The sequence below is a fragment of the Balaenoptera acutorostrata genome, chromosome 5, assembly GCF_949987535.1.
Source record: "Balaenoptera acutorostrata chromosome 5, mBalAcu1.1, whole genome shotgun sequence".
NCBI classification, from domain to species: Eukaryota; Metazoa; Chordata; class Mammalia; order Artiodactyla; family Balaenopteridae; genus Balaenoptera; species Balaenoptera acutorostrata.
This window is the reverse complement of record NC_080068.1, coordinates 130,723,635-130,740,305: the sequence shown is the minus strand read 5'-3', so window position 1 is coordinate 130,740,305 and position 16,671 is coordinate 130,723,635. Positions and strand designations below refer to the sequence as shown.

Below are 16,671 nucleotides of genomic sequence, written 5' to 3'. Positions count from 1 at the left end.
TTCCCTTGCCCTCCCCTCCTGAGTTTGTGTCTACATATATACATTTCCACAGTGCATCAAAAAGGCATCTCCGACTGTCCTGATGACTTTCCATCGGAGCTCAATTTTATATATGCCAAAGACAGAGTTCCTTGAAAGCAGGCCCAATACTTTTCCCATCACTCAGCAGAGCAAGCATTCTTTCAAGGTTTCCCAAATTTGATCTGTATTATAAAACGTAAGATAACGGGCCGGAGCTCAGGCACTGTGCTAGGTACAAAATTTCCTTGTTATCTGAAGGGAGCTCTTCCCCGGATCGTCTGTTAGCTTCCCAATACACAGACGCTGTGTGACATTTATTTTGACTGCCTGGAAGCCAACTAACTTCTGGTTCTCAGCTGCACTGTGAAAATATGAGGATGCCAGAGAGCTGAGATGCATACAGTAGTATTATTAAATACAGTCATGCTCAAGTCAACTGAAGAGCGCTGACTCGTGTACTTAATCTTTTCACATCACACTAGGCAGTCCTCAATCTCCCTTTGTATCGGGGTTGGACTAGTTAATAATTAACTGGCTTCGATTTAAGTTCCCTTTTCATAAAGAGCAACTGTGAAGTGCTGTAAATGATGTTTAGGAAAAACAGACACACCAGTGACTCTTGAAACTGGATTATTCATCTCTGGAAAACAAACAGGAAGCCTGAGGAATGCCTGCCTGCAGTCAACCTTACCCAGAAAGATCTGGTTACAGACCTGCAGTATCACACTCAGATGTGCTTCTCAGGCCTTGGCTCTTCGCTGACCTCCCTGATATTCGAAGGGCCTCAGCTATTTAAAGCATTACATTAAAGAACCATGTTTTTACACTGACCCAAACCCTGGTAGGTTCCAAGAACAACAAAGCAGGACTTACTGCCATTGTCGTCAGAATCCTCACTGCTGCTGGGAAGGCGACCTCGTTTCATGATCTCCCCGGGAAACAGCAGGCAGCCTGCAAGGCAATGAGACAGCACTTAACCCAAGATGATAATACACAATCATCAAGTTGTGCTTCAGATGGCAGCCCAGGATTTACAGCACACAAAAGCAAACAATCGGCTTTAAGTAGCATTTGAATTACAAGCAGTAAAAAGACCAAAGATACATAATTAGGTGCAATTATTAACAGAACAGGTTCAAAAAGGAGGGGGAGGGATGGAGAAATCACAGATCAGCAGGTCTCCCAAAGGTGCCAGGCCTTCTCTCTCATTCCTGTGACATTATCACTACAACTACTCCAGGAGTCTCTTTAGCTGACTGGCAGCAAGCTCTGCAGGAAAAAACCCATGGCAATGAGCACAGTGCTTCCTCACCACAGACAGATGCGTATTTTACGCGCGCGTGTGTGTGTGTGTGTGCGTGCGTGTGTGTGTGTGTGTGTGCGCGCGCGCCTGGGGATGGGGCTGTGCCGGGACGTGTGAATATTTACACCGTGCTGGGCATGATTATGCTTGTCCAGCAAATTTTGCTAAAAGAACCCTAAAAGCTGAATACCTGGAGTCCTAGGAACAAAACCAGTGGGACAACTGGGAATGCAAATGTACCCTCTAGTCATCTCCAACCCCTCAGCGATTCATTCCGATCCAGACCCCTCCCCTTTACTCATTAGGAAACTCAGGCCAAAAAAATGTTTAAGCAGTGACTTACCCAAGGTCACACTGTGAGTAGGGAACTTCTAATCCCAAATCCAGTTTCACTACTCTTCACCCCAACCCCTTACAGGCCTTGTCCAACCTAACTCAGCCAAACTAAGAAAGCAGTTTGTGCAGACACCCAGCCCACCTTGCCAACTCCTGCCAGGCGGTAACAGGCCTCCAGCACCACGGAATCGAGAAAGACTGCATTTAGGAAAGAGGGCAGTGCACCGAGATTGAATGGCCAGTCACTGAACTTACACAGATGAACTCGAGGTTATATTCACACAGGGCAGCTTTCTAAGCAAATCCAAAACGCTTTTCCAAACTAAAATTACTCATCACCTGGACATCTTCAGGGCCCTGATCTTAGTGCCGGATCGGTGGTTCCCGATGAGGGAGGAGGGCTTGCCGAGTCAGAGTATGGCTGGCCACCCATCCCCTACCCATGCAGCCCCTCAGAAAAGTATACCCCAGCCTCCCCCTCACTGGGCATCACAGCATTACAACGTGATGAGCTTCTAAGAGTGTGGCACACAGGACCGGTGTGGGAAACAAGGCGGAGAGCCGCTGTGCTCCAAGGAGACAGCCACTGTTCTACAACAAGTCGGAAATGACAAGCCCAAAGGCCCACTCTAAGCGGAACCGTAAAACTGAAGTCAAAAGAAGCAGAAAGCACACCATTCTGCAGTCTGCTCACACCTACAAAACAGACCTGTATGATTCTTTCAAATATTCAGGCCCCTAATCTCTAGTTTATATTTTCTTTCTGAGACACTCACCAGGTAAAGTTGGTGTGTTTTTACCAAATGATTCTTCCAAAACCATTAAAAGAACTTCCACGAGGAAGCCGGGACGTTGTGAGTCCTGACCCGGGTCATGGGCGGGGTCACAGTCCTAAAGTCCACCCTCACTGCCCCTCCCCGGCTTTTCTGCAGAGCCCCGTTCACCCATAACTCTGACACCCAGCGACCTACAACTCGGCCTGGGGCGGGCCCACCCCAGAAAGACTTCCGCAGACAACACACTCCTCTGGCCCCCTCCCCTCTTGAAACGATTATCTTCCCGCCCTGTCACCAGGTGCCAGAACACCAACTGCTGACAGCTGAACTCTCCTCCAGCCTCCCAGAAGGCACCGCTGCTCCCCGCTCCGGACCTGACCTGTCAGGACGTACAAGGAGGGGACGGAAAGGCGAAGACCACTCGTTCCCAGCAACAGCTTCAGCCCCAGCTCCCTAGGGCCTACGTTACAAGAGAGCTTTAACACAAGAAAAAAAGAAAAGGAAAGTGCTACCGGAAGAGGAATTCCTTAAAAGTAACAGCGTGAAGCATCAGGGCAAGAAGAATGCAGTTCCCACCTCAGGAGCGGGTGTAAGAACCGCGAGGACGAGGCAGAGGCTGAGGAAGTGCACACACACGCACTCCCCAGCTAGAAACGAGCACACAAACGCTGGCCACAGCTTCGTGGATCTGGACAACTAACATTTACCTGAAGAGAAGCGTTTGGAAAACTGAGAATCTTTTAAAATCAAAATGTTTTCCTGCTAGCTCTCATACACAGTTTCCCAGAGAAAGCACACACTTCAGTCACTACATGCAGAATGCAAGCACTGACCAAGATAGAACGATGCCCCTACACACACACAAATTCTCTCATGCAAAATTACGCAAGTAAAAGAAGAGTAAAAATAGTACTTTTGTTTTAATAAATTCCGTTTTCACCAGCCCTAAAAGATCTTGGGTAAAGAAGGTTGAGAATGCTGTGCTGTACTTCTCCAGGGAACCTGGTACAGTAACGGGGTGAGTGCAGCCAGAATCGTCTCCTCTGCGGCTCTAACGTATTTAATCCTTGACATCAGCCTGATGTATCTCACCTGGGGTTACTTACTCCATCAAGAAATCCAAGTACGGGCTTCCCTGGTGGCGCAGTGGTTGAGAATCTGCCTGCCAATGCAAGGGACACGGGTTCGAGCCCTGGTCTGGGAAGATCCCACATGCCGCGGAGCAACTGGGCCCGTGAGCCACAACTACTGAGCCTGCGCGTCTGGAGCCTGTGCTCCGCAACAAGAGAGGCCGCGATAGTGAGAGGCCCGCGCACCGCGATGAAGAGTGGCCCCCACTTGCCGCAACTAGAGAAAGCCCTCGCACAGAAAAAACGAAGACCCAACACACTCATAAAATAAATAAAAATAAATAAATAAATAAAAAGAAAAAAACCCCAAAGTTAAAAAAAAAAATCTATAAAAAAAAAAAAAGAAATCCAAGTACACACATGTTACTATCTTTAAGACAGACACTACAGTGGTTGCATGCTGCAAACATCTGTCCAATGAAAGCCAGTGAGAGAAAGCAGAGGGCCCTTAGCATCATTTAGGGCAATCACTGATTATTATCTAGATGGTAGTAGGATAAGTAATAATCAATTAAAAGGGCTACTTGCAACACTCCAGAGAAAGCAGCAAGAAAATATAATAGCATATGATACATCCCACAAACATTTGAATACCTAATATATCAGGAGGTGCTGGAGCAAAATGACTACCCCTGATCTTACGGAGTTCCTGGTCTAGTAGAGAAGACAGACAAGTCAACAGGAATTCAGTATGGTTAGTGCTCGACAGTGGTAAACACAAGACTCTACAGAAACACAGCTTGACTGAGTCAGTAAGATTCTGAGCCGAGTCCTGACGAACAAAGGGGAGGTAACAAAAAGAAGCAGCACATTTTGGGCAAAACACTGTAATACTTAACATACATATAACCTAGCATATTCCTCTGTGCAGCACCTTCCCATTCAGAATCTTGCTATTTGCTCATTTATTTACTAATATACATCCCTTCTTACCTCTCTATTCAATTGCCAAGGCTTGTCATTTCATAACGTATGACCCTTTCCAGTCCCCCTACTGCCCCACCAGGTCTTCAGCCACCTGTACGGAACATTACTTTAGGCACCACCCTTCCGTCCTCCATGCCCACAATTTTTTACCCCTTCCAATTGTTACAACAAATTAAACCATCCTACGAGGTGACCTCATCAAGCTGTTCCCTATGCCAATCTCTCCCTCCGTTCCACACTGCACATGGGTCCAGCCAGAAACTCAGGTTTTCCACCACCTGGCCCCTCCCTGCTCTACCCAAACATCTCTCCTAACAAGCCCCTGTAGCCAGTTTGCCTGGCTTCTATCCTTGAAAACACCTCTTCTTTCCATCCTCAGTCTCTGCTGATGGTGGTCCTTTGGCCCTTTCCTCCCCACCCATCCATCCCAACCCCACCTCTTCTCCAGGGCTCAGCCCAAAGTCACTAAGTACCCTGTCAACCATTCCAATTAAAAGCATTTACATTCTATACCACTCATTTCACATTTTTCCTTCTTTTAGAACTTTTTCACCCTACTTTTTAATGTACTATTTTCTTTAACAGCCAATCAACTCCTGCCTTGCATTATCACTTAAATGTTTTATATATGTGTGTCTCTAAAAGGTTAAAGTAAGTTCCAGAAAAGAGATTCTCTCGAATTCAATGTGAAATAAAGACATCACAGAGAGGGGTCTTGAGCAAAACAAGACTTCAAAGGGCAGCTACAACAGATACCCCCAGAACTCTGGGTCCAGTCCTCAATAGGGCATGTCCTGACATCCTTCCTGTCTGATTTCATCAAAACTGGCTCAAAGTGATGCAATTTACAGGAGCCTGGAGTGTCCATTTGCCATGAGAAGCATAACAGCTAGGCAGACAAAACACTAATTATTGGGCATTTGGGACTTTGCCCAAAAAGCGAAAGATTACCTAGGAAGCCTGATTATAATCAGAACACTGCCTGGAAAGGCCAAGTAAGAGGAAGTCACTGGCCAAAGACCCTGGCTGGATCAGTCAAGTAACAATCCTTTGGCAGCACGCAGGGACATGCCAAGACAACCAGGCACGAGTGGTAGCTGCTCAGGGCACCATCTCCCCAGGAAGCACAGGTAACATCCTACATGCAGATCACTCTCCTGCAGCCTCTTCTGTCACACAGGTTAAAATGCAGTGGATTAGCTAATATATTAATTCAATTAAAACTGTATCAAGTTAGATGCCACAAATGCGGTGAACAAGGTACGGAATGGCCCACAGGGAGATACACTAAGCAAATAACTAGATAAGTAGCCTCAGTGTGATAACTACTATAAAGGTTACGGGACTCATGGATTATAGTGGGACACGGGATATGTATGTGAGATGGCAAGGTACCTCAAAACTTCCAAATTTAAGTTTCCTCAGACTGAAATTAGGGGGGAAAGTCAGCAGGCACGAAGTTAAGAGCAGCCATTAGCTGAAGGAACCCATCCCCCAAGTGGTTCAGGAATTTGTAAGGGAGCAAGTTCAGTGACCTGGGTGTGGTGCCAGGGAGGCATGACTGGCACGCGGCTCCAGCTAAGAAAGAATGGGAAATGACCTGGAGGACAAAGAGAGAAGAGCTCTTACAAAAGAATAAGATGAAGAAGAATCTGAGGATGTCTGCTCAATGCTACTCCTGGGAAGAAGACAGATGTGAGGAAAACAAACTGTCCAGTCACTAGAATTACTCTCTGTGGTGGAACAGGGACCATTTATCAGGCCATAAACTCTACAGCTACAATAAGGACTACACCCTAGTGGTTTTAATTAGCTTATGGTTTATATGCAGAAAGGCTGTTTTTTTCCTTCAGAGTATCAATTTTGTCCACTCTGTTTTCATTCTTATTTATTTCACTCTCGAGAAGTTCTAGAACTTCAATTAAAGTTCAGTTAAAGACCTCTACATACTACCTATGTATTACCTAATGCAATGTAGTGGATTAGCTATGTGTTAAAATAACCTATAGGATGAATGACTGAGTTCCTGTCCATAAACTGTATCCTATGCTCACTCAGCTTTATGGAATTTAAAATGATTCACTTTAATATCTAAATGACCTTTAACTGGAGTAACTTCCACTACTTTATTTTCAAATTTATAGGTGCCCTTCCATTCTCTGTCAAAGTTAATGATCTAATACTTAAATGTACTATATTTTAAAATGTATTTAGAAAATGTATAATATAAAAATGTACGTTAAAGAATGTATTTTCAGACACCAAGTAGTCTTACATAAAGAAAAAGGTATTTTATAATGAGCTAGTTCTGTTTGCTAAGTTCACACAATTCAAATATTATTTCTAAATACTATGCAACTGATAATTTTATTGCTAAGTTATTGGTCATAGACTATTACCTCCCCTATAAAAAATGATTTACATTTCCTTAATATGTCTTCTTTCTTTCTGTCTTCTTTGAAGTATACAGTACCCATGGTAACAAAATACCCAAATATAATAATGACCTATACTTCACAGTAATCTCCTATCCCTAAGTGAATGTGAAGGAAATCCAGCTGGTTTCTTACCTCAGTTTTTAAAGCAAACATTAATCGCCTAGATAGTAAGTTTTCAAATTGACAACACTATCTAATTCATATGCTCAGAGCATAAAAATACTAGTGTGACTGTAACTCAAACCCAGATTTCTCACTTTAACCAAAGGGTTATATCTGGTCAAAAAGATAGTCACAGCTTTGATTTAACTGACAAACTGCTTAGATATTAAATGTTAAAGTTTTAACCTTGTCTAAATATTTCCACCCAGAAAAATGGAAGTTTTAAAAATGTGTCCTTTATAATGTCGTACATCAAAACGTGTTTAAAGGGGCTTCTCTGGTGGCACAGTGGTGAAGAAGCCGCCTGCCAATGCCGGGGACACGGGTTCGAGCCCTGGTCCGGGAGATCCCACATGCCGCAGAGCAATTAAGCCCGTGCGCCACAACTACTGAGCCTGCGCTCTAGAGCCCACGAGCCACAACTACTGAGCTCTCGAGCCACAACTACTGAAGCCTGTGCACCTAGAGCCCGTGCTCCGCAACGAGAAGCCACCGCCATGAGAAGCCCGCGCGCCGCTATGAAGAGTAGCCCCCGCGCGCAGCAACGAAGACCCAACACAGCCAAAAAATAAACAAATTTATAAAAAAGAAAAAAAGAAAGAAATGCTGCCCAAGCTACTATAGAGCCTTTGCAAAGACATCATACTTGAAAATATTCAGCTGAAAAGAGTTTATATTAGCAATAAACAACCACCTCTCCCAAAAGATAAGATTGTAAGAACTTACAGATAATCGTAACTGCAATATTTACTCCTATGAATGTTACTAATAAAGTCCAAGTGCTACAACACATTAGCTCACCATAAATTCTTTATAAATTATTTTTAAACTCAGACTTTAAAAGTTAGTAAAACAATTTTTCAAGATTTTAAGGAATTCATAAGTAAGAGTGGTTCTGAATGAATCAGGCAGCTTCCATTTGGCAATTTATAAATAATCCAATCTCCGCCTATGAGCCCTAAAACAATCTATTAAACCCTTCCCAGGTCTCCGTAATCGATGACTCAATTAGAGTCAACACCTAAAGAGCAGTTATGACAAAACATTCCAATCACTTGTATTTGTAATGTATCTTTGTTAACTTCCCTTTACGTGAGAGTAAATGAATTCACCCCAAACAATAAAAGCGATCAAGCACCTTGGCCTCCAATTCTGAGCTTCTATCCCTATTTCCATCTACCCAAAATTCCTTTCTGTTAGATCTATACGCTCAGATACGGAAGATACCAAAGACATATCAAGAAAGAAACACCAGCAAACTGCAGGGGGGGAAAAAAAATGAAATATCAGCCCATTTACATATAAAAGAGGAGAGAAGAGAATATAGACACCAAATGCTTGCATACTCATGGAAAATTTCTGGAAGAACATTAAGGTTAATAGTGTTTATCTCTGAGAAAGGTGACTGAAGTGTTCCAGATAGAATAGGTTGGGAACTTTTACCTCCCTTTATGACCTTTTACATGTTGTTAATTTTTTACCATGATCCTGTACTACGCTATTTATAACAGTAAAGATTTAAAATCCAAAACCTTTCCTCCCTGCTCCTCACATTATAGAAGACCCTGGGAACACACCTTCTTGGCCCCTGGCAGGCACCAGCCTAAAATGAGCAGCCGTCAATAAACTATATATATATTCCACCTCCTTCCTGAGATGGGGTATCAAAGGCTTGTCTTGTTTCAAAATACCTGATAAAATAGCACAGGAGGAAAACATAGAAAAGGTAACAGGATAATGCTGTAAAATGCTACCATCACTCATTCATTATTTACTTCAAAAGTAAAGGTTTCAAAACATAAGAATACCCAGTGCCAGTAGCAGGTCACTAAAAACATATGCAATTAGAAAAACTAAGGCAGACAGGAAAACTAGGGTCTAAACTACCTTTAAAGAATAAATATTCAACTTCCTATTCACTTTAAGAGCAGTACTATTTCGGAAAAAAAAGTTAAAAAAAAAAAAAAAAGCTACATTCCAGAGATGGTTACCAAACACACCATTTCCTCTACCCATTGCAGGCATGGTTAATAAATTAGGTCATTCTCCGCTCCCCCCACCCCGCCCCGCAAGCCCAGGCGTGACTTCAGAATCCTCCTTAACACATTGCTATTAGTCAGAATTCATATGAAAAACAAAGCCTATTTGCCCTATAGGTCCTCTTTTCACACTTTTCTTTTGACAATTTACCAGGGAAAACTAAGGGAAGACCAATCTCTTCAGAATATATTCTTGGGATCTCTGAACCAAATTCTAATTTATAACACATACACAAGCACATCTTCAGATCAAACTCTAAAACTTCACTGAAGAATAACACTTGAGAAAAAACTAAGTGTAACTTAGCTAGCAGGAGACAGTTCTGAATGAACCAAGGTAAGGATAGGATGGAAAGAAGTCTACAACCCCTTATTCTACCCTTGGAAGAATAAGCCAATAAATGCCAAGTGATACAGGGTAATTTTAAAAGATTTTTAAATGCTCAAACCAGATGTTCTTATACAGGATACACAAAGCAGCTTCTGCAGAAAGCAGACTCAACCAGCTAATGACAATTACACTGTGCACAGACTGAAATGCAGCTGTTTTGAGGAACTCTGTTCCCTGATTATAGCCGGTCGTCAGAAACTATCAGTTACCACGAACAATGTTAAGTCACCAAAACTTTTTTTTTTTTTTTTTTTTACCAAAACTTTTTAAAGTACTGTTTAAAAAAAAAATTCAGATTCCCAGTGTTGTACATTAGAAGCCCTAGATGGCACACTTAACAAAAACTGCATTTACACATCATCTGAATTACATATGAAAACAAGCATTTCATCACAATTGTGCAAGTTTTGTTATTATGGTCATGGAAACATAAGACAGCCTCAAAGCCAAGCAACAAGGTCTGGAAAGTATTCTCTGAGGCTAAAGCTGAAGAGTCTCACCCTTTTCATGGATTGTGTCTACAGGAAATCCTCCCCAAAGAAACCCATAAAATCATAATTGCGGAACTAGAGCACATTTTAGAGATAATTTACCTTTCCCGACTTTAAGAAGACAAGGACATACAATAAATTCTGGCGAGGTTAAGCAGCACGAGCAAGGACACACAGACAGGCAGGTCTAGGGCAAAGCCAGTGGCTGAACCAAAGACCAGTTCCCAAGATGGGTGGTCCTCCTGTGCCATCCACCCTCCTCCCAAGTGCCTGGACCACAGGCTTCCTGCTCCTGGACACCTCCTGTGATTTACAAAGAGGTCATCTCAAAGATTAAGGCCATGGACTATATGTTACCAGGGAGCCGACAACTGAAATGTACTCAGTAAGTAACAGTCTGTTAACTTGGAACTTGAAAACACGGTTTCCTGGAAGCTGATGTGAATATGGTCGCAAATGCCATTTTGCCTGGTGGAGCAGAGCATACAGAAGGTAGAGCTGGAAGGCGAGTGTGCTAGTAGTTCCCTGGACACTATCACAGGGGTATGAGTCCTCTGAGCAGCTGGCATTAACTTCTGATTGGTGACACGTACACCCTACTTGGAGAGAGGTTCTCTTCCTCTGGATCTATCCCCCTCTGGATATATTCCCAGGTTATAATGTATATCCCCAGGTTATAATGTATACCCCACTTCTTGGCCTGGTCCCCTTGGAGGGTGTGACTTTCCTAGGTACACAGGGTCCTGTATTACACATCCTATCTTCAAAGGGGATCTAGGAATCAAAGAGTTAAGAGCCACAGTCCTCAGACTAGCCAACTCCCTCCATATTTATCAAACAAACTTCTGATTTCAACTTGCTATTTCAGATTCCTATCAGAAAGGGAATTCAGCCCCAGCAGAAACAATCTGGTGACTAGGTGATGCTGTTATCACTATACTATACTACAGGTATACACTATAAGTACATATAGTATAGTAAGGCTGCATCACTATAAATCAGGGGTCCATAGCCTGTTTTTGTCCAGCCCCTGAGCTAAGAATGGTTTTTACATATTTAAATGGTTTGGGGAGAGGGCATCAAAAGAACATTTCAGAACACCTGAAAATTACACCAAATTCAAACTTCACTGTCTGTAAATAAAGTTTTATTGGGAGACAGCCACATTCATTCATTTACCTCTTGTCCACTGATTGCTTTCGCAACAATGGCAGAATTGAACAGCTGTAATAGAGATCCTCAGGCCCACAGAGCCTAAAATATTTGCTATCTGGCCCTTTACTAAAAAAGTTTACTGATCCCTGCTATAAATCAACAGACTGGCAGTAAGGGGGTGAGAGGGAGGGGCGGGGGGGGGGGCTGCTCTAAGCAACTTAAATAAAGGCCAAGAAACCCATGAATTTTTCTCAAAGGAAAACCCCTGAGGCTCCTACTTGGGGCCAGTGTACACTAAGTTATAAAAACTTCTAACACGCTTATCTGATTTTCAAGTCAGTGACCAATAAGCAGAAAAATGACTCTTCTAGACAGGCATTTTAACCACAATACATGGTTAACAGCGATGTAAAAGGATCAGAGAGAAATCATAAAAAGAAGTCACCAGAATTTAAATGCTAAACTGAAATCCCAGGATGCACTTAAAGGTATTCATCCAAACCCTGAAATGACATGCAAATTTCGGTGCAACTCGCTTTTTCTGTGGGAGAGATTCCACAGGTTTTGGATCTCAAGTATCCTTGACCTTAAAAAAGTTACAAGCCACCAGAACTCAGCCTACACATCTTTAAGTGCATCATTTTATTTCAACACTGAAATAACTGATGCTCATAAAAATGACCATGAGTCATTAAGAAAAACCTTATATCATGTTAAGTGTACTTTGTGCTAAACAAATGCAAACCAGGTAGCTCAAACTCCAGCAACTTGTTAACCTTGCCAATTCTTGCTGCTTACCCTGGAGTAAGGAGTAAAAGAGAAAAAAAAAAATGCTCTTTTATTCTTCAGTTTGGACCCTCAACCATGAAACCTTCACTTAACTGCTTAGAAACTGTCTTAGCAGCTGTCACGAATTCTCAAATTAAAATCTCCTGTGCAAACATTAAATGCTCAATATTAAAAAGTATATATTATTGCCAATTGGAAGAGCTTTCAAACCAAGAGAAAACTGTGGATTAATTCCTTCAGCAAATAAGCCCAAAAGAACCTGAAGTTTTAAAAATGAACTTACTTCAACTGTCCTCAGTCACCTTATGTCTTAACTCTACCTGAAGAACCAAAAGCAAAAAGTTAATATCTGACTTGTTTTAGAATATTCATCAAAAGCTTGGTCCTTGAACATTTGTTAGGCGCACATAATATACCACTGCTCTAGAGTTAATAAAGGACTCAAAAATGGAAATACCCAGTCTCTTCCCCAGAGACTAGGCTTTCCATTCCATTTCTGGCAATCTATTTTTGTTGCTTTCAGGTGAGGAAGACATCCTTAATAATCATTCAAGGTCTAGGCTAGATAAAGGCCAGGCCCCAATAACATGGCCAGAGTCACGATCAATAATATCCTTAGACTAGATTTTCTCTGTTTCATGACAGTTAACCCTAGCTAAACTTAAAGACAAGATGTCACTTCCACTCAAAGGTAAAAAGGCCCTCCAGGGCCACTCTTCCATTTATTAGGAATGCAGAGTAAACTTATTCCATCAGAGCCCACCAACTGTGAAAACATCAAAATATATACCCCTCACAATCACAGAACAATATTTTCGTATAAGTACACCAGGCAAATGGCAAGACTCTTTCAATTAAGTCTCAACTTTTTGAAGTATTATATACTACAAAAATAAACATATTAATTGTCCAAATTTTAATTCATAACCAAATAAAGTGCTGCCAGGTCTTGAAAAGAGACAAAATAGACTGAACACTAAAACATTCAAGGAAACAACTTACTGTCTCAGGAACTAAAACTTTCCCAACTAAGGTTCCTACCAGGCTTCTGACACCGCCTAAGAAACTAACAAATTCCAAACAAAGCCAGCCTTTATTTGAAAAAAAAAAAATTTTTTTTTAAGGTATTGTTAAACATGGTGACAGTTCTAGCTATCACAGGCTTGGACAAGAAGGGGAGGAAAAACTTTAACTCCCACTGTTTGAACAATTTTTCATGTCAATCCAAATAAAAAGCAAGGTATTGGCTAAGATGTCATAATTTCCTCCAGAGGATAAGTCTTACTGTTATTAACCACGTGGGAAAACTGGGTTTATAACGCAAATTCTGACTGACCATTAATAGTGTAACAGATGCCCCGTATTACTAAATGAGGAAAGAGCTTCCCCAACAGAAAGTAAGGCAGCAAACCGAACTGTGACATTCATATGCCTCCTCCTCACTCCTGACAAACCCTAAAGATAAAGCGTTTGGTCAATGCCTGATGTCTTGATGTTTGCTGTTCTAACCACCTCAGTACTGGAACACAAACAGTTGATAATTCTTTTTCCAGCAAGTCTGTGGATAAAAACATCACGCAAATGTCTTTAAAGTAGTTTTCAAACAAATAATCTCCAAATTGAAGACTTCCAAATCACAATAAAATGCTAGTTTAATTCCAACTCTTTCAAATCCAGTCATGATTAATTCCAAAGGCATGCCTCCTCAATGTCAGAGGTTCTGTCAAAAAGTTACTACACGGACTAAAACCTACTTACGGGAAATAACCAGATGCAATAAATGATCTCTGACTGGACAGTGTTTTAGACAAAGCTGCTCTGTTATATTTTGGGGCCGAGTGAGGAAATCTGAATATCTCCCAATAAGAGACAAGCTAGCTAACAGGGGAAAAAAAAAAAACCAAAAAGCAAAAACTCCTTACACAACTGTATAGACAGTATGACTCATTCTGATTAAAACATACATACATACGTGTACACAATTATCTGGAAAACGATACAATGCTGACTTCTAGGTGGTAGGAATGTGTTTTTATATTTGCTTCTCTAATTTTCAACAATGTACACGTAACACCACTTCTGTAATAATACTTTAAGCCACTAAGGGCTCCTTGAAGTCAAAAATGAGTATTTATGAAGGTGAAACACATGGAGATCTACTTGTATTCTCACCAAGTCCTCCAAGTTCTGTTTCTGTTTTTAGTTAATCCTTCTGCCCAAAGTGTCTGGGCTAAGCAATTGTTCATTTCTAAAATACAACATTTTCTTAAATTCCAAAAAGGTTTCTCTCCCTGGTCTCTCCAGCACACTCATCATTTCTCACTATTTTCCCTTTATAGCTACTCTTTCAACCTCCGTAACGAATATAAAACTAAAATACTAATTTATAGGCTGAAAACCTGTCAAGTGATGGAGGAGGAACTTGGGCGGGGGGGGGGGGTGATCTTTTTCTTTCTAAATGAACATATATCTAACCTTTGTCAAAAGTTAAAAATCTCTATGACAACCCACTCAACTTTTCTTCTTGGAAAGCAGCCTATGACCTTAAGATGGAATCAAGTTCAAGTTCTACTGCCTTTATCTCTGGCTGGTGTAAGGAGGAAAGGAGATGTGTAACACTTAAGTAGCTGAAAATGCCAGGTCATCAAATACACATAAAAAATACACAAACTTAAGGAAGAAAGCAAAATAACCAAACAATCCGAAAGTCATCTGATTTAAAAGTGACATTAGATGAGACTGAAACCTTTGGGACAAAAGAACACTAAGAATTCTCAGTTCCAGGCATCTGCTAGAGTGTCACACACAGAACATCCTGTTAGCTCTCCAGTGTGTGTTGCCCACTCTACTACCACACATTATTGTATCAAGAGTGTTGTCTGTGGAAGTACGGTCTAGTTACACCGAACGCTTCCTTCCTCCACCTAAAAGCGATTAAATCTTGATTAGCTGTGATTTGCTCAAATACCACTTACTAAAGTAATCTCCAACCATTGGTGGATCACTACCTAAATCAGCTTTCAGGGAAATAATTTCTCTGGATCTTAAAACTAGTTCATTAACTTCGAAAGATTAGCCTCGAGCTACAGGTAACTAGAGAGCTAGTCTTTCACAGCGGGTTTTCTAAAAAGGAAAAATAGTTCCCTAATAAAAACCTTTGGGAAAGAAGCCCCTAAGCATTCCCATTAATGGAAACTTCAGATTCTCTCGCAATTTCCTAAAAATGTAGCCGTCTGAAGTCATTCAACTGCAGCTATCACTTTACAAAAAGAAAATTTAAATTCCCCCTAGGCTGTGGTAAACAGAGGGCGGCAGCCCCTCGCCGCCGCCGAAGCGAGGTGGGCGCCTCCCTCCTCGTTACTAGAAAACCAGCCCAAGCTGCTTTTAAACGGTCTCCGGGTGACGACGCATTCCTAACGGGTTTCGAAGGCACGTTTAAATCGCCCGCTTTTTTGTTTGCACGCTGCATTCACGGGGTGCCGGGACTACGGCCGCCCCCGCGCGCCGGGGAGGGGGAACCCAGGGTGGGGAAGCCGGGGCGGGGGTGTACGACAGGGGAGGGAGCACCCGGGGCGAAGGACCCGTGGATGCGGAACCCGTGTGGGAGGGGGGAGGGTGCGGGTGGGCTGAGAGAAAACTGAGGACCCCAGGAAGGGGGGGGGGAATCCTGAGGAGGGGAGAACTGGGCCGCCGCCCCGCACCGGAGAACGCACCGCGCGGCTCCCGCGGCCCGCCGGGGTGTGCGCAAGGCCGCAGCTTCGCGCGGCGACGCTGCCCCCTCCCTCTCTCTCTCTCCTCCTCCTCCTCCCAAGGCGACAGAAACAACAGCGCGGGAGGAGGGGAAAGTAACTCCCGGCACCTCCGCCGGAATTAGCCCCGGTGCAGTGATGACACCTTCTCGTGGCGCAACCAAGCCCCGCTCCCTCCGCAGCGGCGTCCCCGCCGCCGCCCTCTCCATTTGAAAGTGGCCACCCCCCGCCGCCGCCGCCGCCGCTCCTCCCGCCCCGCCGCCGCCAGCTGCACCAATCCGCTCGGCCCCAGTTGCAAATCAAACGCTCCCTCGCGTGTAGAAGCCACTTGCGCCGCTGGAAACGGCCGCGCCGTCCCCCTCCCCGAGTCCCTCCCGGGCGGCACCTTCGGGCTGGGGCGGGCGCGCCGGCGAGAAACGGTTGTGAGATGGGAGCGGGAGCAGCGGCGACCGCGAGCAGCTCGGAGAGGGTTCGGCTCCCGCTCCCGCCCCCAGACAGTTCTGGAAACTGTGTATCACCTCTGTCACAGGAAGCCATCCGACGAGGAAGGCGGCGCGGAACCAACAAACAAACGCCTGCGGCCGCCCGCCGGAATCAGCGCGGGGACGGCGACGGGCTTCGGGCAGTTCCCCAGGCGGGAGCGCGGTGGCCGCCCCCGCGCCTCGGGCTTTGTGCGGGGTTCCCGCGGCGCGGGCGCGGTGGGCCGGGCGTCCCCGCCCCCGAAGCCCCCCACCCCGGGCCCGGCAGCTCTGCTGGGACCGTTAGGTGACGCTCCAGCCGCGGCCGAGAAAGCAGCGCCTCAGCCGCCGCCCGCCCCCATTTCCACATGGAGCCACCTCTCCTCCAACGCCAAAGGCGGGCCACAAAAGTTGGCCCCAGGGCCACCCAGCACCTGCCCACGTGCCGCGGAGGCTCGCTCCCGGGTATCCCCCGTCCCCTTCCCCCCGCCGCCCTCGGCCGCCAG

At 44.1% G+C, this 16,671-nt stretch overlaps 1 protein-coding gene across 9 annotated transcripts in view; it reads right to left on the bottom strand.

Annotated features, from left to right (window-relative positions):
• Positions 1 to 16,671, bottom strand: part of JADE1 (jade family PHD finger 1) — a 198,574-nt gene that overhangs the window by 39,129 nt on the left and 142,774 nt on the right. For 7 of the 9 annotated variants that reach the window (XM_057547482.1, XM_057547484.1, XM_057547487.1 and 4 more), the window contains one exon: positions 895 to 972. In XM_057547482.1, the coding sequence (XP_057403465.1) occupies positions 895 to 972 (78 nt within the window). Of the gene's footprint in view, positions 1 to 894; positions 973 to 3,528; positions 3,548 to 16,225; positions 16,636 to 16,671 lie in introns of those variants that run through there. The other 2 variants (XM_057547483.1, XM_057547489.1) reach the window with 2 other exon arrangements.